A 21,761-nucleotide genomic window follows, 5' to 3' on the forward strand; every position below is an offset into this window, starting at 1 on the left:
CCTGCAGATGAGACAACAGATACCTGCAAAACCAGCAGGAAAATGTTTGTGTTCTTTAAGCTTTTTCTCTTCTTAATGTCTTTTAAATAAAAATCACCCACTGATAAGCTGCTTTGATTTTATGCTTTCTTTTGTCATTATTTGTAGCAACTAACGTAACTTGTTTTTGTGGGCTATAATTAGAATGAATTCTTCATTTTATTCTATGATCAGAAAGGTAGAGGGTTCCTAAATGTGGTGTTACAGTCCGGCTCAAGGACTGTAACCAAGAACGGGAGGCGAGGTTGCAACAAATTTATTAATAAAAACAAGGCAAAAGATCAGTATCAGTATCAGTAGTGTATGGATGCGCCTGTGTGTGTGAGAGTGCGAAACAAAAACGACACAAAAGAGCAAAGCCGCGCCGCAGCATCCCCCTCAGATGGCGTGCATGGAAAAGGGGAGGCACCAGTGGTCAGCCAGTTTGAGAATAAATTCGCTTTAAACGAGGCCAAAAAAATGTCGTTATATGTCTTACGAACCCCAAGATGTCCTAATTGGTCATGCGATGTCTTAAGGACCTCAATACGAAACTTCTCCGGAACCACAATCTGAAACACCGACTCACCCACGAAGTTTACACCATGTGGCGACTATTTCCTCACCAGGAGACCCTCCTGCAGCAGGTAACCCCCCACAGCACTTCTCTCAACCTCCTTGGAGAGGACAGACTCAAACATCTGGCTCAAGGAAGGATCAGCTTTCTGCTCTGCCCCTAACACACTGCGAGAAACAGACAGCAAAGAGTCAGGTACAGTTACAACCTCCATTTCAGCCACTTCTTCCTCAGGCTCCGCCTGGTGTGAACGGCTAATAGCCCGTGTCACAGCACAAGCTGTAAACACTCCAGGGAAGCACTGCACATTCTCATCCAGGTTACCAGTTACCACAGGTGAAGATGACACGATCGGGGGTGGTGGACCCTCAGCCCACACTCTGCTGCCAGCCAGACCGTTCCCCAGAATGACATCCACCCCACTGATTGGCAACTCGGGGCGGACACCCAAGACAACCTCTCCCTGTATCAAACCACAGAGAATGCAATGGAACAGGCTCAACATTTAATCCCAAACTCGCATCAAGACAAAGTCCCCAGTATCAGAGTCTCCAGAAAAAGGCAAGACAGAGATTAAAATATATGAGTCATATGCAGCAGTGTCCCTCAAGATTTTTATCGGTACACTGTTACCTCCCACCAGTGACACGCGGCCTTCAGAGATGAATGCTGAGAAATCAGGCCGTCTCCCACACTTGAGCTGTTGAGGCGATACAGAGGCAGGTGCTACAGACACGCCCCGTCATTTCCCCACCGAGCATTAGCTTTTGGGCATTCATCTTTCCAATGCCCTCTTCCCTTACAAACCTTTGACAAATCAGACTGAAACTGTCCCAGTGCAGTGTACTCGGACTTACCATGGCGTGGAGGCCGTTTCTCTTCCCATTTACTTTGGGCACGATACATACCTCCCTCAGGAGCCCGGGTGTCCCACCTGTGTGTCAAATCATACTCATCAGCCAATACAGCAGCCTCGGCGGCGGTCTTCACCTTGTGCTCACTGATATAGACTGCAATGTGGCTGGGAATAGCCTGTTTAACTTTGTCCAACACAATCATATCACACACAGCATCAAACGTGGCAACTTCCTGCACCACCGACCAAATAAGGTGACCAGATCCCTGGCAAACTCAGCATGACTGTGCCTGCCACTCTTCTCCCAGAATCTAAACTTCTGGCGGTAGGCCTGTTAGAAAAATTAACTCACAGACAACGGCATGAAACCAAGAAATCCCTCAGAGGCAGAGAGTATTTTACTTGCAAGGGGAGAACAACACACAAACCTTCTCTCTGCAGAGTTCTCCAACGAGTGGTTGCCTCCCTTGCTCTTTTATTTGGTGACACACACACAAACATACAATCCTCTATGTGCCCAGGTCTGGTTTATCTCCTGAGTTTGGAGGCATCTCCTTATTTGGGGAGCTATAAAGATAACAATCAGTTCTTAAAACACAGCTCTCTTTGTCTCCCAACTTCTCCTTGTGAAGTTTTGATATGAACTGGCCTCTCTGGCTGTGACTTTTATTTAATGATAATAAGCAAACTTTTCTGACAAGGCCTCAGGAACCAATTCATAAATTTTTAACACTGCAGCTTTAACAGTCAAATAGACCCTACCTTCTGCCACTGACAGAGCCGAATAGGCTTCCTGAGCTGTTAAAACACAATGCAACAGAAGACCAACCCCTGCTCTCAGCGATGCCTTCAAATAAGGAGAAAAAGGTGCAGCAGCCCCTCTAGCATGCAAGCTCAACCTCCGTTCTTCCAGCTCCAGCCTTTTAGGTTCGGTCTGCAGGCACTATAGCTCCCTCCTCTGCTCCAACGTCAAGGTCGCATCTTCACAAACAGACACAACACTGTCCCTCACAGGACCAGCAGCCAGCATTTCTGGACCAAAACAGCCCCGGTCGGCCAGATTAGCTCTGATAATGTTTTTCACTTTTACTTAAAGGTGATTCATGCTGTGCTGGCACTCTGCAGACTACATTTGTTCAGCATGTTCAGCTCTCCAACTCACTCAGAGAAAAACGGGTCTTTAGAAAGAAAATAAACTAAACTGTTCAAACATTAGGAAAGTCATTCGACACATGTTTGAACCTTTCAGATAATCTACATCCCAGTTGTTCCCCTTTGAGACTAAATGTGGGTAAATTTGTGTGCAATGTCCAACTTTCTCTCACCTCAGAGGAGAAGTTCCAGACACCCTGCTGACCCATTGTGATGGGAATTAGATTCGGTGAAGGAAAAGTGAGCAACTACTAAAAGAGAGGAAGCAAGATCTGCGTTTTCCTCCTCAGCAGCAGATTGTGATGTCTTACTGCAGCACATCCAAAGAAGATGGACAGTTCACATATGTTTGCCAACAGTGGAAAGCCTATTTTTCATCCTGGGCTGTCTCACACATTATCACATTTCTGTGGCACTTTATATGAGAAGCTAAGACAGAAAGAAAACTCATTTTAATCTAAATGTACATCTAAAACAGATTATTCACAAGTTTGACAAACAAACTTTACAGCAGCATGTGAAAACAGCAGGTTGTGAAAGGTTTTTGTTTACAGAACTTTTCTGTTGTTTTTCTCTATTAAATAAGGACATGACACAGTTATGACTGTAGTTTAATTTACAGAATAAACAGAACAGGTGTCTCAGAGCTTGTGGACAACAGATGGTGTAATCACTGAGAAGCAGCGTCTCTGCACCCCAGATGTTGAGCTGCTGGGTGTTAGTTTCTGTCCAGTTTGTCTTCTGAGTGCACCTGTGTTACATCAAAAGCTAAGTTTTTACTAAGGTAAAACATTCTGCTGTAGATCTGCTGCTGTGTTTGGGATCTTTGTCCTGTTGATGAGCCAGTTTCAGCCCAGCTTTAGCTGTGGGACAGATGGCCTCACATTTGACTCTAGAATACTTTGGTATCCAGAGGAGTTCATGGTGGACTCAATGGCTGCAAGGTGCCCAGGTCCTGTGGCTGCAGAACCAGCCCAGATCATCAGCCCTCCACCACCGTGCTTGACAGCTGGTATGAGGTGTTTGTGCTGATATGCTGTGTTTGGTTTCCTCCAAACGTGCTGCTGTGCATTATGACCAAACATCTCCACTTTGGTCTGCTCTGTCCAAAGGACATTGTTCCAGAAGTCTTGTGCTTTGTTCAGATGCAGCTTTGCAAACCTAAGCTGTGCTGCCATGTTCTTTTTAGAGAGAAGAGGCTTTCTCCTGCAGCCCTTCCAAACAAGCCATCCTTGTTCAGTCTTTCTCTAACTGTGCTGTCATGACCTTTAACCTTTAACATGCTAACTGAGGCCTGGAGAGTCTGAGATGTAGCTCTGGGCTTTTTCACCTTGGGGTGACCTTTAACCTTTAACATGCTAACTGAGGCCTGGAGAGTCTGAGATGTAGCTCTGGGCTTTTTCACCTTGGGGTGAAAACTTGCTGGGACGTCCACTCCTGGGAAGATTGACAGCTGTCCTGAATGTTTTCCACTTGTGAATAATCTTTCTCTCTGTAGAACGATGGACTCCAGATAGTTTGGAAATGGCCTTATGATCATATCTTTGTATTACGTTAATAAAGACCTGAATGTTGCAGACCAGCAAACTGACAAAACTTCTGATTTTATAGAGGTGCTCACACTTACTGATGATCAGTCAATCAAATGTATTTGATTCGCAGCACCTGGCAGTCACTTACCCTCCTAACCCTCCTAATCCACAAGCACAAAACGGTTTAATTTCTCTGTTAAACCATATTTGTGTTCAGTCTTTTTTCAGAATATGTTTCCATTCGTTAAGCAAGTTGTGAAAGCAGAGAAACCAGAAAGCAGATCACTAATTTCTTGCTCAAGCCTTACAGCTAGAACATCGTAATCAAGAGGACGTTTGTTATCGAAATTGTCCGAAATCGATCACTCAGACACCTAATTTAGATATACACGATAAACGTACACAGGTTAATATATTTAGCCATCTAAAATAATGACCTGGTACATATTTTTCTTTCTATTTCATAAAAACAACAACAACAACAAAAAAAAAACAATTGATATATAAGAGAATGAGCACGAAATTAATCATATTTGCATTGTTTTGAAGGAAACAGCAGTTTTCTAGTGGCCACCAGAGGCCGGTGTGTTTAAAACGCGTCAACAAAGAGCTACGTCAAGACGAACTGTATATGGCGGAAGTAGAACATTGTATCTTTTAAAATAAAAGTCACTCCTGAAAATAAATTAATGTTTTGTCGACTTTGGTTCATGAAAGTATAACAAGAGGATGTATAATATATAGACTAGAAATTACATCACTACACGATGAGAAATTTTTAGTCTTTTCAAGGAAAGTACATCTTTAAGTAGACGTGATTTAGCTTTTATTTTTGAAGCCACTCACCGGAACTAGTACTTCCTGTTTACTTTATGCAAAAGGTGGACAGTGGCCCAGTCAAAACAATGCAGCTTAGCGGGCCTGCCGCTCCGTAGCTTTAGCCTTAAAGGGCGAAAAAATCTTTTAAATGCCAACTTTGCAGGGCTCTGAATCCCCTGCCCGCCGTTTTAGCTCGGCGGGGTTTGGTCGCATCGTCCCTGTGGTTAATTTAACCCTCAGCTGCCTTTGCATTTGATTTCCGCCGTGGGTGTTTTTGTTTTGTTTGCGGCGACGTTTGGAAATGGAGACGGCTAATAGGCGTCTGCTCCCCGTGGCCTGACAGCAGCGGAGGGGAGCGGCTGAAAAGGTGGAGAAATAAAGGCTAAAATATACACCAGAAACTGAAAAATAGAAGCTCTCGGTCGGCCGGCTGGTTAGCATGGTGGAGTAGGCTTTCTGAGCGTTAGCGGGCTCCTCCGACCAACCGACTGACGGCTTGCTCTCAGCGGGGAGGGACGTCATGGCCCCGGGCTCGCTGGTGGCGGCCTGCCGCAGCCTGGCCCTCTCTACGTGGCTGCTCTCCTTCTGCTTCGTACACTTGCTGTGCCTCGACTTCACCGTGGCCGAGCGGGAGGAGTGGTACACCGCGTTCGTCAACATCACCTACCTGGACCCGGACACCTCCGAGCTGCGCACCGAGAAGACGGAGTGCGGCCGGTACGGGGAGCACTCCCCAAAGCGGGACGCTAAGGGGGTGGTGGTCCTGCCCGCAGCTCCGCTCGACCGCCAGGCCTGTGACCCCCACACTCGGTTCGTGGTGCCCCCGCAGGCCGGGGCCTGGGTAGCGCTGATAGCCCGGGGCAACTGCACTTACAAGGACAAGATCCGCCACGCGGCAGCCCATAACGCATCGGCGGTGGTCATCTTTAACGTGGGGTCCGCCACTTCCAACGACACCATCACGATGCCTCACCAAGGTAATGAAAGTATATACTTAATTATCCCACTTTGCGCCACGAACCAGTGGATGTTAATAACGGATGGACACATTTACCTGTCAGTGGTACTGATACATTATAAATGAACTATGTAACTGCCTCTCCAATCTATTAAACGTATAAAGGTTTGGGTATTTACCAGCTTTCAGAGACAGTGAACTCATCTTTGAATTTTTTGTTGTTCACTCAGATCTGTTGATAGTGAAGTCATCTGCCTGTTCCTGTAAGAAATTAACTTGTTTCAGGTTTTGTTAGAGCTGGTGTGTTGAAGTGGTGAAAAATCCAGATAAAAAGTGCTATGATTCAGGTTAAAAGAGCTGCTGGATCACAGCTGGATTTTTTCCTCTTTCTTAAGGACATCACTTTCAGATCCTGTTCATCTGCTGTAGATAGTTTTTTAGGCCTGACACTTCTTCTTTTGTCCTCCACTTGTCCAGTTTCCTCAAATGTTTTAAGGACACACTGCACACCATGCTGAGATATGCCAAGTTTTCAGCTAATAGCTCTTTGGGAATCACCTTGTTGCTGCAGAAATCCTATTTTCTGTCTGTCAAACTGTGTTTTCTTTGCTGTTTTTCATAGATGCAGCTAAAGAAATGGGAACAAATGATGTGTCTTTGTGACAGGCTGCTAGTAACAAAGTGCCTAAAGATCCAGTTTAAAATGGCTTCTTTGCTAAGTTGTCTGTTCTGTGTCGACACAACACTGGTTCATCCCTTGAGTTAGGAGCCTTTTTTCTGCCTGAATGGTTCAAAGGTCAGAGTTCAGTGGCTTAACATGATAACTCATATGTGGCAGGATCAATGATTTTGACTATAAATAGGCATGAACATGCTTTCTTTTCCCACAGGGTAAAAAGATCACTTTAGATGTCTTTTTTGGTTAATTATTGACCTAAAATCAAAGCACCTAGTTTATTCACTTTGAACAAGTTGCTGGAAACGTGTACGATTCACTTTTACTAGTGTGGCTTTTTCAATATATTGCTTCACCAGTGAGAAGAAGCCCGACTACGTTTGGCTCCGAGTTACTATTTACGTCTAATCTGAAACTTCTTTGTTGACCGTTTAAGGCCCGAGTTGACTGTGAAAACGGTTATCTGTTGACTGAATGAACTCTTTATCAGATTACTTCATCTCCATCTGATGGGAAAACACTGCATGCAGCCTGTTGTGTGGATTTCCAGGGCTGCTGCATCTGCCATTTATAGAAAAGGGGCATCTCTCATTTGATTATGTCCAGAGAAATCCAAAGTGACGTTTGTTGTCGGTCACGATGCAAAGCGGAGTTGCATAACGGCCTGACTGAGCAGCAGCAGCAGCAGCAGCAGCAGTGCAGTGATCCAGGCTGGATTCGCTCTGTCACTGCTGAGTGAAGTAACAGCTGTTGGTGTGACAGCTGGAATCTCCTTCAGGGATCCCCTCAGGCCCCCCACGCCTGCTTTGAATGCCAGGAGTTGAGGAAATAACATAAAAAAGTCCATTTTCTCATGATGTTGTCACTCTCTGGGTCAGTTTCTGGGAATCTGTGTTTGGACATTGGAGCGCACGTTAATCATCTTCCCAGAAGAAACATCCACACTGAGTTCAGGAGCTTCTTATTAAAAGCTTTGCCTTTTGTTGCTGTTGTGCTCATATCTTTTTCACCTCGCAGTCATTTTGTGCTGATTTAAAAACCTTTAAAACTTCCCCGAAATGTTTAATCGATCATTTGAATAGCTGCAGTCAGAAGTTTGACAGCTGATGTGTTTATTTTCCCCATCGTGTCTATAAAAGATGGTGCGCAGCCATGTTCAGTGTCTCTTCTTCTTTAAAAATGACCAAACATCGATGAGGTTTTGGCATAACTGAGGGAAACACAATGACAGATGAGTGCCGTTCACCTGTTTTTAGATGCAGCGTTTTGACGACTCGCCCTTAATTCGAGGGCACGGACACATTTGGCATCGGAGGAAATGCTTTTATTGAATTTCAGATCTCTGCATCGGGCCTGTAAAAACCGACCAATCGGAGCCAAATGAGCTAAAAGTGCACGCATAATAAGAGCTGGTGGAGATGTGTGACTGCTAAGAAAAGGAGCTCCACTGCTTCCTTTATCATCTCCTGCAGCAGTCGCAGCCAGAGCCCATTTATTGATTCCATGTGAACGTAATTGTGGAGGTTGATTTTCTAATCTTTTCTCTTCAGTTTAATGCGTTATGAGCCTCTGATCGAGGCGAACGTCACGCTCTCCATGTGCATCGGCATAAAAAGCTCCTCCTTTTCAGTGTCACTGCTTCTGAAGCAGAACTGCCGTCTGACCTCATCACCTGCTTATTTGTGCAAGATGTAAGCACCCAAAACCATTTTTACCCCCTCTGTGCAGCGTCCAGGGTTCATTTTTGTCACCTGACTTTGAGGGGCGGAGTCAACAGCCCCTGTGTTTGCCCTCGTGACGGTCAACGGGGTAATCCTCTGTTGCCCGTGGCAGCCACGTTCCAGAAGGTCAGCCTCGCATATGTAAACGATCAGGAATCGTCCTGAAAGTCTCGGAGTTGACATTTGGTGGATACGAGCTGCTGTTTTGGATTTTAAATGAGGCCTTCACGTGTCAGTGCACCCGGTTTGCATGAACATTTAACAGATGAGCCTCCGTGACTGTCGGGGCTGGTGAAAACACCAGACTGAGACCTTCCGGAAGGCTGTTCTCCGCTAACGGTGGTGTCCACACGGCTGCCCAAACAGTAGCACCACATCCACCCACCAGATGCACCAGAGGCCCTGCCCAGCGCACGCTCCACGGCCTGAACTGACGCAGAACGAGCAGGAAATCATGTAACGGCACAAGCTGTGGCTTAAATGATGCCTTCTTGTTTGTTTTGTCCAGCTAACTTGGAGTGAAATCCACAAATGACTATATTAAGAGAGAAATGCTGATGAAATGATGCTCAGTCGCAGCAGGGAGTCCCATTCTTTATCAGTGTCTGTGGTATTTTTTCCTCTGACTCCCACACAGTGACTCCCTCAGACATGTCAAAGCATTCAGTTACTCTGCAATTAGTGGATAAATTGGTAATATCGGCGGTTACTTTGAAAACTTTATCTTTCGAGATATTTTTTTGCAGATTCTCAAAGGTGCATTTAGTTTCTTGCATCGGGTTTTCAGCGTTTTTCAGTCAGATCAGACAAAATACGACAATTTAAAGTCATTGAACAGCATCCAGGTGAAGCACGAGGAATGGACGCGTCTGTGAGCGGGAAGGGGAAGGAAAGCTTGTGCCTGTTTACTGCTGATCCCCCTGAAATCGCACCGTGGCAGCAGCTGCTTCATCGGTTTATCCCACTGAAGCTGAAATTGCGACATAGCTGTAGAAATATAGAAATGTTTCCAGAGGAGCAGGAGGGCTGCACAAGGCTGACAAAACTGTTCTGTGATTGGTCGGTTTGCTTTCCTGTAACTTCAGTCAATAGTGTTGAGTGTAGAGAAGCATTTCGTCCAGTTGGGACCGCTTCAACCAGCTGATTGATGGTTTAGAACGAGTCAATATGGGTTGGATTAATATCTTGATAAGAAAATGAATTTCCTGTTTATCTGTTTTTTATCAAATGTATCAAACAGATCCTGGCTCGGGTCTCTAGCAAATGATGCTTTGCTGATGTTTTGTCTTATAATAGATAAAAACAAAAGGGCTTGGTGTACATATTTTTGGGTTTGGAGTGCATGCTCTTACCCGTCACCTGAAGTCCAGCTCTAACGGTTCCTGATCCCCCTGAAATCTCTTCTCTCCTTTGGCCAAGAAGAAAGCTCCCATGGCCTTTAAGCTGCATGGGGCATGACTCCTAATTAGCGGCCGGTTAGTGGCAGGTTAGCGGCCGGTTAGCAGCAGGTCCGCGGCAGGTTAGCGGCCGGTTAGCAGCAGGTCCGCGGCAGGTTAGCGGCCGGTTAGCAGCAGGTCCGCGGCAGGTTAGCGGCCGGTTAGCAGCAGGTCCGCGGCAGGTTAGCGGCCGGTTAGCGGCCGGTTAGTGGCCGGGCTGCTGGTGGCGGCGTTGCCTCTGGTGTTCTCCACACCAGCATGAACTGTGAACCACAATGGGACAGAGAGAAATACTACATCCTCTGAGATAAGTAGCTGGAATAGCATCAGTCTTCATATTCACACTTAAAAGGATGGCCCGACTACTTCTTCTGCAACTTCTGTGGAGAAATGCTTCTATAATCCTCACTTTCTCTGTTTTTAGTCACTTGCTTGTTATGGGAGCATCTGTCTGCATCTGCACATATGACTGAGTTTCTGTAAACTTGTGCCAACATGGCAACCGATTCCCATCAGCAGCTTGTTCTTACTCCCAGTACATCTGTCTGGTTCCAGTTCTACATTTGAAGCCTGTACATAAACCTGTCTTTGTGTTTATTTCCAACCTTTGCTTTTCAAGCAGCACTTATTGTCTCGGTGTCGGAGCAAACTTTCCTCTGGGATGTTTTTCTCAGTCTTTGGGGTTTCATGAGTGTGCATTTTTACCAAGTCAGGCCTCAGTCACAAGGAAAACCTCAGATCCGAATTAAAAACAGCCGAGATGTGCCACACACAGATGGAATTTTCTCCTCAGATGGGCAGAACTGAAGGCGCTGTGTTCTTCGGCCTATTTTCAGCCTCAGAAAGATAGACTGTGGTGGTTTGGCTTTTTCACGCCTGGATATTTGCAACCGTGACCTTGTAACAATCCAGTGCCTGCAACATAAATCTGTCTCTGCATTATGTAACACTGAGATTATCGGTCAAAATGATTGAAAGTGGTTGTTTAGAGTGGTGGAGACGCTTTTAATGAAGACTGAATGCAGCTGAAGGAAGAGCTCATTAATCTCTTACTTCAGACATCATCTAAGCTGGGCCTTCTTTTCTTTGGGAAAAGGCTTAAACTTAACTGGCATCCCTTAACAACAAGTTGAAATGAATATGTCTTAAAGAAATGTATGAATTAAAACTAATGCTTCATGTATTTAACACTTTTATTTTGATTATTAATGAGGTATGCATATTTATTCAGTTTCTGCACATGCATTTATTTAAGTATTCCTTTGATTTAGGACTAAAATAGTTCCATATAGTAGGCAGAAATGTTTTTACGGAGATGATCTGCATTAATACCTGCTGCAGGATTATAGAAATCCTGCAAACAGCCCTCTGAGAGTCCCTTATATAATCTTATGTTCAGACTGAATCCTGAAGCTCAGTGTTACGCTGCAGTGAAGCCAGGCTGTCCCACACACCATGTCAGCGTGTAAAGTGTATTTTTAGAGCGGCGGGCTCTTGCCGGTGGGCGAGGAGCTCGTCGCCATAGCGATGGGTTGATGCGTGAAGCACAGGCTGCCATTGGATCAATAAACACGGTGCCAGTGTGGGTATGTTGGTGTTGAATACAAACTGTGGAAGATTAATTCAGCAATGAGGAGGTGAAGGGGAGACGGTAGCTCATCGTGAGGCTGTAAGATGATTAAAGCCGTCAAAATGGCTCCTTGGTCTTAGTTATCACAATGTTCTTTATTTAAAGTGCGACAGAGATTTGAGAATGAAGCTTTAATCTCAGTTAAACTTCTTGCATGGCATGGACATTCATTCTTTGGTTCTGGTTCAAGCTTAAGCGTTTGGACTGAAAATCAAGAGCACAACCCAAACCCAAAGTGGTGGTTACTGCTAAATGTTTTAAGATTATGAATTGTTTGGTTCTTTTTACTGGAAAGCAGCTTCACAATCCTGAGGGTTTTCTGCTTTTCTTTGTTCCAAGTCCCAGCGACCTCATCACACTTCTCTCCCAGCATTTCTGTCGCAGACTATGTAAAGGTGGCTGAAAAAGTCATTTTCTACATGTTTAAACCTAACAGTGGGAGTTGTATCCTGGGGTTTAACGGTGCTGTAATAACAGTGAAGTTGATATCAGCTCAGGAGGAACCTAAAGACACAGCAAAGCTTCCCGGGTCAAACCACGGAGCTGGAAACGCGACCTGTTGGATTCTTCTGATCACAGGTCAACTGACACTGACGTCTCCAGCCTTCACCACAGACATGTAAATGTGTGATTATGTCTGCTCTGAATCCAAATTCACTGCCACTCTGAGTCTGAATAATGCCAGTCTGCATAATAAATGCTGTTCTAAGCACAAACAACAGCAGCAATGAGCTGTTATCACACTATTTGTGCACATAACATGCACTTTGCTATAGTATTGTCCACACATGCTGATCATATTATTGTAAATACTTCTTGTGTATATTGTAGTGCCCCTACGGCTTTCTATCTTGCTTCCCATTTGGCTATTCCCAGCTGTAATGGATCTGATGCTGCGACAATGTGAATTTCCCCACTGTGGGACTAATAAGGCTTTATCTTGTCTTTAATCTTATCTTCTGTTTGAAATCGAGCACTGGCTCCAAACCAGCACGAGTGCAGAAAGGAGCAACGATGGGTCATTTAACAGCTGTCGAGGACCAACTTTCCCCAGGAGCTAATGGAAACCACAACCAGAGCTAAAAATAGTGTAGTTGTTCTTGAATTCATCAGATTAATGCTGCTGGACTTGGTGGAAGGAGTTCACCACATTAGCGCAGAAGGTCGTGTTTTCACAGCTTCCGTCGGCCGTATCCAGGTGCCCAAAAAGTGTCATTGAGGGTCTTTGTTGTTCTTTTATTCTGTGCCACTCAGTCAGTTCATTGTGTTTCTGCTTCAGTCACCTCTTCTCGCTTCAGGTTGCATCGAACATCAATCTGTGACTTTTCTGTTGCAGCTTTATGAGGTTGAAGAACTGAACGATGTCTTCCTGCCTTCATGTAAATGTAATTTATTTCTACAGCCCTTTACAACAATCCATTTCGGTACCAAAGTGCATTACAGCAGATAATAAATAAAGAAAAGAATAAGTACAAAACAATAAAATAACAGTAAACGCAATAAAATACAGCAAAATTTAATAAGATAATATAAAAGTGTCACCATACTACTGGGTATTAAAAGCCATCTGAAATAAGTATGTTTTTAGCCCTGATTTAAAGAGGCCCAGGTCAGAAATAAGATGCATCTCGGCCCTGTCTCATGTTCATCACCCAGTTGGAGTCATGGAGTTTCCTCTTCCTCTTCAGGTACAGGCGAGGTGGTCGCCATCATGATCCCGGAGCCAAAAGGCCGCGAGGTCGTGTCGCTGCTGGAGCGCAACATCACAGTCACCATGACGATCACAATCGGGACGAGGAACCTGCAGAAGTACGTCAGCAGGACGTCAGTGGTGTTTGTGTCCATCTCCTTCATCGTGCTGATGATCATCTCCCTCGCCTGGCTCGTCTTCTACTACATCCAGAGGTTCCGATATGCCAACGCGCGAGACAGAAACCAGGTACCGACGCACAACATGACCCTAACATGACCCTGACATGACCCTGACATGACCCTGACATGACCCTGACATGACCCTGACATGACCCTGACATGACCCTGACATGACCCTGACATGACCCTGACATGACCCTGACATGGCCCTAGCATGGCCCTGACATGGCCCTGACATGGCCCTGACATGGCCCTGACATGGCCCTGACATGGCCCTGACATGGCCCTGACATGGCCCTGACATGGCCCTAGCATGGCCCTGACACGGCCCTGACACGGCCCTGACACGGCCCTAGCACGGCCCTGACACGGCCCTGACACGGCCCTAGCACGGCCCTAGCACGGCCCTAGCACGGCCCTAGCACGGCCCTAGCACGGCCCTAGCACGGCCCTAGCACGGCCCTAGCACGGCCCTAGCACGGCCCTAGCACGGCCCTAGCACGGCCCTAGCACGGCCCTAGCACGGCCCTAGCACGGCAAAACTGCAAATGAATCAAAAGTCACGTTGGGTTACACAGGTCGTGGCGTAAGAAACCATTTTTCACTTCACCTGTCTGCAGTCCTCCATTAGAAACTCCAGGTTCTGTCCCAAGTGTTTCATTCAAATCCCAAACTTTTCAGCTGTCTTGAAATAATGGTTTGTCTCTCTCCAGCGACGTCTGGGTGACGCAGCGAAGAAGGCCATCAGTAAGCTGCAGGTTCGCACCATCAGGAAAGGCGACCAGGAGACGGAGGCCGACTTCGACAACTGCGCCGTCTGCATCGAGGGCTACAAAGCCAACGACGTGGTGCGCATCCTGCCCTGCAGGTAACCCCACCCTCACCAAAGCACAACCAAAGGCTTCTCTGTCCAAAAGTGTTGTGCCGGTGTTTTTGTAGCTTTAACAGCGCTTTACTCAGAGTTTTCAGGCTGTCACTCGCTAGTTTTCTGAATCACTCTGTGCTGACTGAAGTAAACTCTTAGAAAGTCTTTCAATATCTTCAGAGGTGGAACGCACACCAACAGCTAACACCAGGAAACTCTTCTCTCTTTGAATTCAAGGTGCTCGAGGAAAACTTCCCCAACTGGACGAATGTGAATATTTTTGCCATCCTCACAGGTTTTTTTTTGTTGTTTTTTTATCTCTGAAACGGATGTTAGTAAAGGAAGTGTCATCTGTAGTTGGTCTGATGCACTGATACAGGACTGATGCGGGGGGAGGGCAGAGGCTTTTTAAGATACTCCCATGGAAGTGTCAGGTGCCGTTTCTGCTCCTGGTGGTTGTGAAAGCAAAGTGTTTCCAGGTGCTGCAGTGCTAGAAATGTTTGCATAAATGCCACAATCCGCAGTCTGCTGCTTGCCAACAAGAAATCAGACGATGTACCGATGGAGCATTATGAGCTCATTTTCTTTACGTCCTGTCGTGCTCAAATGAGGTTGAAGCACACCCTCGAGGGTAATATTGTAATCATACAACCGATGCCAACAAAAATGAAACGTAAAATCAAAACATGTCCATGTTGATGGAAGGTTTGCTCTCAAATGCGCGTCGCGTTGCCATGGAAACACGTGGGGTCTGACTAATAACTGAAACGCAATCAGTCACGCCAGTAGACTGCTATGTGTAATGGCACGTGGTTTACCACATAATCCGACCCTTAGTAACGACCTAGCAACAGAGAGCGTGTTCTCGTCCCAGATGTGTGGACTCGGGAGTTGATGTTCAGCGGAGTAATATTTTAGGTGATGAGTCAGGCGTGCCGTCATGCTAATTTGAGCACGTTCTAAATTTCTTCTTGACCAATCAGATTGCCTGGTCGGAACTACTTGTTGCATAATACTGCTTATGAGAATTAGTTAACAGAAAAGCACAAAGCAAGAGCAAAAGAGAGGGAACTTCCTACTTCAGGGTGCAGCAAATGCACATGAGTTAAAGATGGAGAGGATGAATGTTTCTATTCTGAAATGCTGCAGTGATGTACTGTGACCATAGACATGTGGGGGCCCAAACGGAGCATTTGCATTCATTTCAGACACCAAAAAGCACTGATGATGCCCCTGTGAGACCTAATGCAGCACGAGTATACCTACCTGAAGTGTTTTCACCAGAAGTTCTGCAAAGATTTAGAATACTCCTGGTTTGATTGGTGCAGTTTTAATGTTATAATCTGCTCTTCTCTCATCCTTCCTCTGCCTCTGTAGTCTGCTGTTTGTCTAGAGATGCTTCTATAATTCAAGTAACTGCATTTTAAGGACCTAACACAAGAACTGTGAGCATTGCTCCTAGCTGAAGGAAAAGGAATCCAATATCTGAAAGAAGAATATGTTTTGGAGGTCAAAGACGCTAAACTTGAGCTCCAGAAGCCCATCCACGTCCTCCTAAGGGGTTTTCCAATGCTGCAGATATCTGGTCCGTTTCTTATCTCGAGTTAGTTTATGTTGGAATGAGGCTGAAACATTTTCCAGCTTCCCCCGAGGGGATCCTGAGGCGTTCCCACCCAGATGAGATGTGTAATCTGTGCACGGCGTGGTCGGCGTCCCCGCCCAGAATACGCAACCAGTTGGACGTGCCAGAAAACTGTCACGTGCACAACTACTGTCGTAAAATGATTTCTCTTTTCTACACAAAATCTCAGACGAAGAGAGGCTGTGACGACTTGTTTCCCACCCTGAGACGGCCCCGTTACGCTCGGTGTGAGATTATGAAAGAAGCCAAAATGTGTTTGCCCAGATTGCTTCATGGCTTGTGTGTCTGCAGCCGCTGTGTGTGCATTTTTCTCATGACTGCATGTTAGAATCACTGATTTCACCGCCTTTCTTTTGAACATTTTGCAGACATTTGTTTCATAAGAGCTGCGTGGATCCGTGGCTGCTGGACCATCGCACCTGTCCCATGTGCAAGATGAACATCCTGAAGGCGCTGGGCATCGCTGTGAGTGCTGGGATCACAGGGGAGGGAGGGAGGGAGGGAGGGAGGGGCTCTCACAAGAGTGTGTTTTGACTGTTTATTTTGGTGAGAAAGGTTCTGAATGAGAGATGGTTTATAGCTGTCACAAATGAAGCTTTCCAACCTCTTAATTTCTGTCAGTCTAACTCATGGTGGACTGCTGTTTCCCCCCCATTTCAGCTGAACGCAGACTGCCTGGATGACCTGCCCCTGGACTACGACCTGGCCCTGGGCGGCGTTGGTGGAGTGGGCATGGGTGGGGTGGGGGCCCTGGAGGCCGTGGTGTCCGGGGCGTCCAGCGACGGCACACTGAGCGAGGGTGGCTCCTCTGTGGTGCTGGACCCCGGCGTGCGACGGGTGGGACTCCCGCAGGACTACCAGGACCCCGACACGCTGAGAGACAGCCCTGTGACGGCCACCACCGACACCCACACAGGTGACACACCTCCATCTGCATGTCCAGGGCGATGGGGCTGTTGAGAAAACACAGGTGGGGTTATACTGACACCCAGTGGTGCTGCTGCCACACAACACCTTCCAGATGCCAGTTAAAGAAACTGACACATCCTGGATCTTTACATGATGCCCATTAATTCTGTTCAAGCATAGAAAGGAAACAAGAACCAGTCAAAAGCTCAGAGATACACAGCTTCTTAGACTTTATTTTCCCCTGTCCTGAGAGAGGACGGCGGTCCAGAGAAAGAAGAGTAGAAGCTGCTGTTGGACTTTTGTTGGATTGAATTTGTCTCACTTTTAACTATAAGCACTTTTCCATAACACGAGCTCAACATTTTAGCTTAACACAACCACGTGTTATAGTCGAGTTCAAAGTATTCGCTCAACTCGACCTCCAGATGTCACTTTTTTTCTTTTTTGTGGACATAAATACAGCTGAAGTTTCTCTTGTCAGACGGATAAACGTGCGTGAGTGAATATCAGTCATGGCAGAGGTGTTCACACCTCATTTTTTGCATGTCCAAGTCAAGTCTCTCCATTCAAGCGGCACAGTCCTCCATATAGGACCGTCTAAAAAGTGAGCAATTGGTAGCTTCAGTAAATAGCCTACAGCTGCTCTCTTATCTGAATCTGCTCACAGAAGGGTCCGATAAACGGCTTGTGGGGGTGAGATTTCAGTGAGTTGGACAAAGACGCTTAATTTCAGTGCTGCTCTCTGACAACATCCGTCTTTCCTCATCCAGGTGAGCTGCAGCCAATGGCCAGCAGCGCCTCCGTGGCATCGTTGGTCATTGCCGTGGAGACTGGACTCTCAGACGAGGAGGGGTCCATGGAGCAGCCTCAGCTGGGGGACAAGTCCTGAGAGCAGCACAGCAGAACCAAACCGGAGCCAAACAGACTGACCAGGGCCAGCTTTTTTTTTTTTTTGTTGTTGTTTTTTTAACAGACTTGACTGAGTTGAGGGTCTCTGAAAGAGACTTGACTGATAATCATCTGAACCAAACACAACTGTACTCCACTGACCTGTGCAAGGCCCTGAACTTGGTTCTGGTTTCAAGTGAAAGCTAAGTCCAGAGCGTTCGACAGGGTTTCCCCTTTAGATGTGCAAAAGAAAATACCAAACCAGCTTTGGAAGGTCTGACATTTGAAGCAGGCCAGTTGGACTCTTCTTGGTGTGTAAAATCCTCTCGGACTTATCAGGGGAGTGTTCCGGCGTGTTTAAGTCCGTCTTACTCTCATCTGTGTTTGGTTTTCCAACTCCAGACTCTGATTTACCCCAGTCTGCGAGCTGCTTTCACCTGATTCAGCTGTGTCCCTCCCACCCATCACAGACCCTTACAGGCTTCCACAATGACAGTCCTGCCCCTCGTTTTAAAAGCTTCTCCAGCCGCAACATCAGGGACACTCTCTCCCTTTGCAAATGTTCATTTGGATTTGCGTGCCATGAGTCAGGTGCTGTGTCTTGATTTGTCTGCAGTGACTGACTGTTAGAAAGGAGCTACTACGAGCAGTGGCTTTTCTATCCGTTTTGCTCAAGCTGCGAAGTCATTCTGGCAGTATTACTCTGCAGTGTTGTACTGCAGCTACAAAAAGTATTGTTTCTCTCACGTCTGTATTCCTCTTTATCTTTACAATGCTTAACATTTGGTAAAAAGTTGGCTTGAGAAATGTTTCCAGGCCTGGGCTGAAAATCGTAAAGTATTAGAAGAGTCGAAGGCGTGCAGACTTTCACGACAGCAAACGAGGATTCTACCTGGTAAGCCCAGATGGAAATAAGTGGAAAGTATAAATGTAGCCGCAGATCATGCAGGCTGGATGTCTGAATGCACGAGAAAAGCTCCCAGATGAATTCTGTAAATGTCCGAATAGCTTCCGCACTTTGTAGCGGAGACTGTGGGTTTCACTCAGATGTTCGGGGCATTTGTGACCTGATGTGAGCCACATCGATCACATGCCACATTGATCTCATAGCAAACACCAAACCATCTGGCAGAGTCAGCTTGGCGCCCCCCTTTGTTCGGTAAACGCTTAAAATCCATTAAAATGCCACCCGACCTTTGAGGCTGCTGTCGGTCTGCAGGAATTCTTTTCATAGTTCTGGGAACTATTTTGAAGGAAGTGTCCCCTTCTTTCGACTGAGTGGGGTGAAGGGTTACGTTTGGGTGAATGATGAATTGCTTACTGGTTTGTTGTTTCTTCACCCCTGAAATGAGGGGGTGAAGATTCCTTCCTCAGAGTGGAGCAGGTCCTCTCCTACTTTACCACACATGAGTCATATATGACTAAGACCAGTCTCAGTGCCTCCTCTCTGATTTAAAAATGAGCGTGTAAGGGGTTTTAGAGCAACAGTTATACAGACAGATGTGTCAGACAGATGTGTCGGATGTTCTCCTTATCCACCAGCAGACGGTGCTCCAGAGTGGGCTCGACCCAGCGCATGCCTCGCTACTCTCTCAGTGAAAGAAGCTACAAAAATGGAGGAAGCAAGCTGTCCTGAGAGATGATTTCAGTGACATTTGAATGAATTTCAAATGCATTTGATGTTTTTGCATGTTTAATTAAAATTTGTTAGAGCTTTTACAGCCCTATCTGCTCCATTGTGAAAAAGATGGCCCTTTTCTTTCAGGGATTAAGGAATAGTGCTCATGTAGACATTAACGTGTGTCCCAAAGTCCCGTTCCAAAGCTCTACTCGTTGATCCCTAAAAGAAAAGGGGCTCCTTACCTCTGAGGAAGGGAGTTAGAGCCAAGGGAAAGAACCGGGATGGTGATTCATCGACGACATGCAGGCACAACAGATGTGAACTTCAGCCTTTAAAAAGCCAAAACACAAAGGGGTGACGGTGAAATCTCTGGCTTTGCTGAGATGATGTGCGATTAAGGAAGAACAACATAACTGTGACTCAGCATTCCAGTCTGTGGTAGAAAAGCAACCAGAAAGAAAAGTCCTCTAAGGTATTTCCTCTTTTAGGGAACTCCCCTTGTAACCGTTTGACCCAAAGCCTTTTTTATTTACTCGCCTGTCCAGCCGTCGGCCCCTCGGCCTCATCACTGGCTTCTGTTACCATTGTGCTGCCTTTTTAAAGCTATATTTACCCTCTAACCCTGACAATCGAGGTTTGGAGCATTTTCCTGCTCGTCTCAGAGCTTTTCTCTGAGCTCGAGCAAACCTGAGAAGCCCGTTTAAATTCGTGCACTACAGCAGGCTACACTTATTTCCACTGGCTAACGCACCACAACTTCCAAAGCTGCTCACAGTTTTGCAAAGTGCAGTTAGCCTTGGACGTGCCAGTCGGCTCAAAGCCCAACATGTAAATATAAAATTTGTATTGACACAAGTTGACTTGGCCGCGAGTCGTAGCTGTCGGTTTGCCAGCTGCGTGTGGAGACTGCTGAGGGCCGCGGTGCCGCCGGCGCCTTGGGCTTCCTGAGAAAGAGAAAGATTGTTGTCTATTTTGATACCAGAGGAGAAGTTTATTTTTGTATGAAGACACCCAGCAACAAAGACTGACTTTTCCTTTCCACCCCCTCTTCACCCGCGGCCTGGAAGATTCTCATTGTGTTGGAGTGCCGATGAAGCAGATTTAAGTGTTTATTTGTGTAATTGTATATAAAAAGCCTTTCACAGAGGACCTTGATGACATGAACATGAACTATTTTAAGTGTGTCTGTACAGGTTTGAGCCCTTGTGCTGGCAGGAGAATATGAACACTATCACTGTTAGAACAAAAATACAGAGCTGGGAATCCAAATGTCTTTGAAAATGTTGAATAAAGAGTTGGATTGACTGCCATTTGTCTGTACATTTAAAACTTTTAACAGAAAGCATAACTAGATGCAAAGATGGGGCAGTTATGGAAAATTCCCAGCGCTTTCGTCGCTGTTTTCAGTCCCTTCAGTGAGGTCAGTTTCCTCTCAAAAAGTTCTTAATGCGCCTCCTGGGCTGAGAAGCAGCTCAGTCAGTGGCCAGGCCCGTTCTGAACACCAACTCAGTTAAACTCTGCTATAACGATGGATTTGTATGCCATGTCTTGGACAGTTTTCGGTGAATCCTGTTTGAATTAAAGTCATTTGATTTGTGTTGTGAACTTAATCGCCGTGGTCTTTTATTCTACGGTCTCATTCTCCGACAGGATCGTTTTTAACGAAGGACAAGGAAAAACCTTTTTTTCGGAGCCAACATTGCAAACCGTGAAATAACCAGTTATGTTGAAAAGCCTCAGATGGTTTCAATTGAAAAGCAGAGTGCTCTCTTTGTTCGAATCACACCTGCTTCTCATATCACTGCCACAGAGATAATACCCATCATTCCCGCCGGATGTGATTTAGATTCCATTTATTTTTACTTTAGGGCGTCTGAGGTCAGCAGCAAGTGGAGAAAAGCCTCCAAAAACACAACGCTGGCATCATTAATGCCTTTTGAAACAAACTATTCTGATTTTTAGTTTAAATTCACATCATTTGTGAAGTTCTCCCCGCTTCCATTGCTAAGCCTCGACCTCTGAGCCCCGCCTGTATGCATACAACCTTCTAGACGGATTAATTAATAAGACATTTGTACTATAAGCCACTTGTTTTGATGATGACCTTGTGCCCTTTTTGCTCCATAACCATGTTGTTGCATCTGTTTTTCAGTCATGCTGCTTTGCTTTTCACAAGATTAGAGAAATCAGGCAGAATCTGACTCACTTTGACGACTGCAGTTCTCCTGATTTCAGAGCATAACCCCCACTGATGGTCTACGGACGGTTAAGCACAGCAGCAGCTTTTGCAATTTGATCATCCAAAAAGGGTCTGCCTGAATCTAATTCATGGCCCTAATGCTGCCCACAGAGTAACTTCTGGTAACTTTGAAAGTCTCTTCTAAACTCACTCATACAGATTTCTAATGAACCAACTGGGCAGCGAAGGCAGGGCAGCAGAGAGAGATGGGTGTCCGGGTGGAGGTGGTCGAACACTTGGCCTCTGCAAGCCCCACCCTCCAGTGGGAAGCTCCCACTCCACAAGATTGACATTGAGCTGTGTAACCTGTGTGGATGTTGCCTGCTTCCCTTTGTCATGGCTGACAATAA

At 46.0% G+C, this 21,761-nt stretch overlaps 1 protein-coding gene across 1 annotated transcript; it reads left to right on the forward strand.

Annotated features, from left to right (window-relative positions):
• Positions 1–5,010: 5,010 nt before the first annotated feature.
• Positions 5,011–20,782, forward strand: rnf150b (ring finger protein 150b). Its single transcript, XM_072375965.1, has 6 exons — positions 5,011–5,931; positions 13,064–13,314; positions 13,961–14,115; positions 16,123–16,219; positions 16,415–16,670; positions 17,434–20,782. The coding sequence occupies exons 1-6, from the start codon at positions 5,475–5,477 to the stop codon at positions 17,550–17,552; spliced, it is 1,335 nt and encodes a 444-aa protein (XP_072232066.1). The 5' UTR covers positions 5,011–5,474; the 3' UTR covers positions 17,553–20,782.
• Positions 20,783–21,761: the final 979 nt, after the last annotated feature.

The sequence above is a fragment of the Leuresthes tenuis genome, unplaced genomic scaffold, assembly GCF_036924035.1.
Source record: "Leuresthes tenuis unplaced genomic scaffold, fLeuTen1.0.hap1 SCAF_22, whole genome shotgun sequence".
NCBI lineage: Eukaryota > Metazoa > Chordata > Actinopteri > Atheriniformes > Atherinopsidae > Leuresthes > Leuresthes tenuis.

Coding starts and splice junctions, on each gene's coding strand:
- rnf150b (XM_072375965.1), top strand. CDS start 5,475: ATGGCCCCGGGCTCGCTGGTGGCGGCCTGCCGCAGCCTGGCCCTCTCT. Junction 13,315..13,960: donor ACGCGCGAGACAGAAACCAG/GTACCGACGCAC, acceptor GTCTCTCTCCAG/CGACGTCTGGGTGACGCAGC. Junction 14,116..16,122: donor GTGCGCATCCTGCCCTGCAG/GTAACCCCACCC, acceptor AACATTTTGCAG/ACATTTGTTTCATAAGAGCT.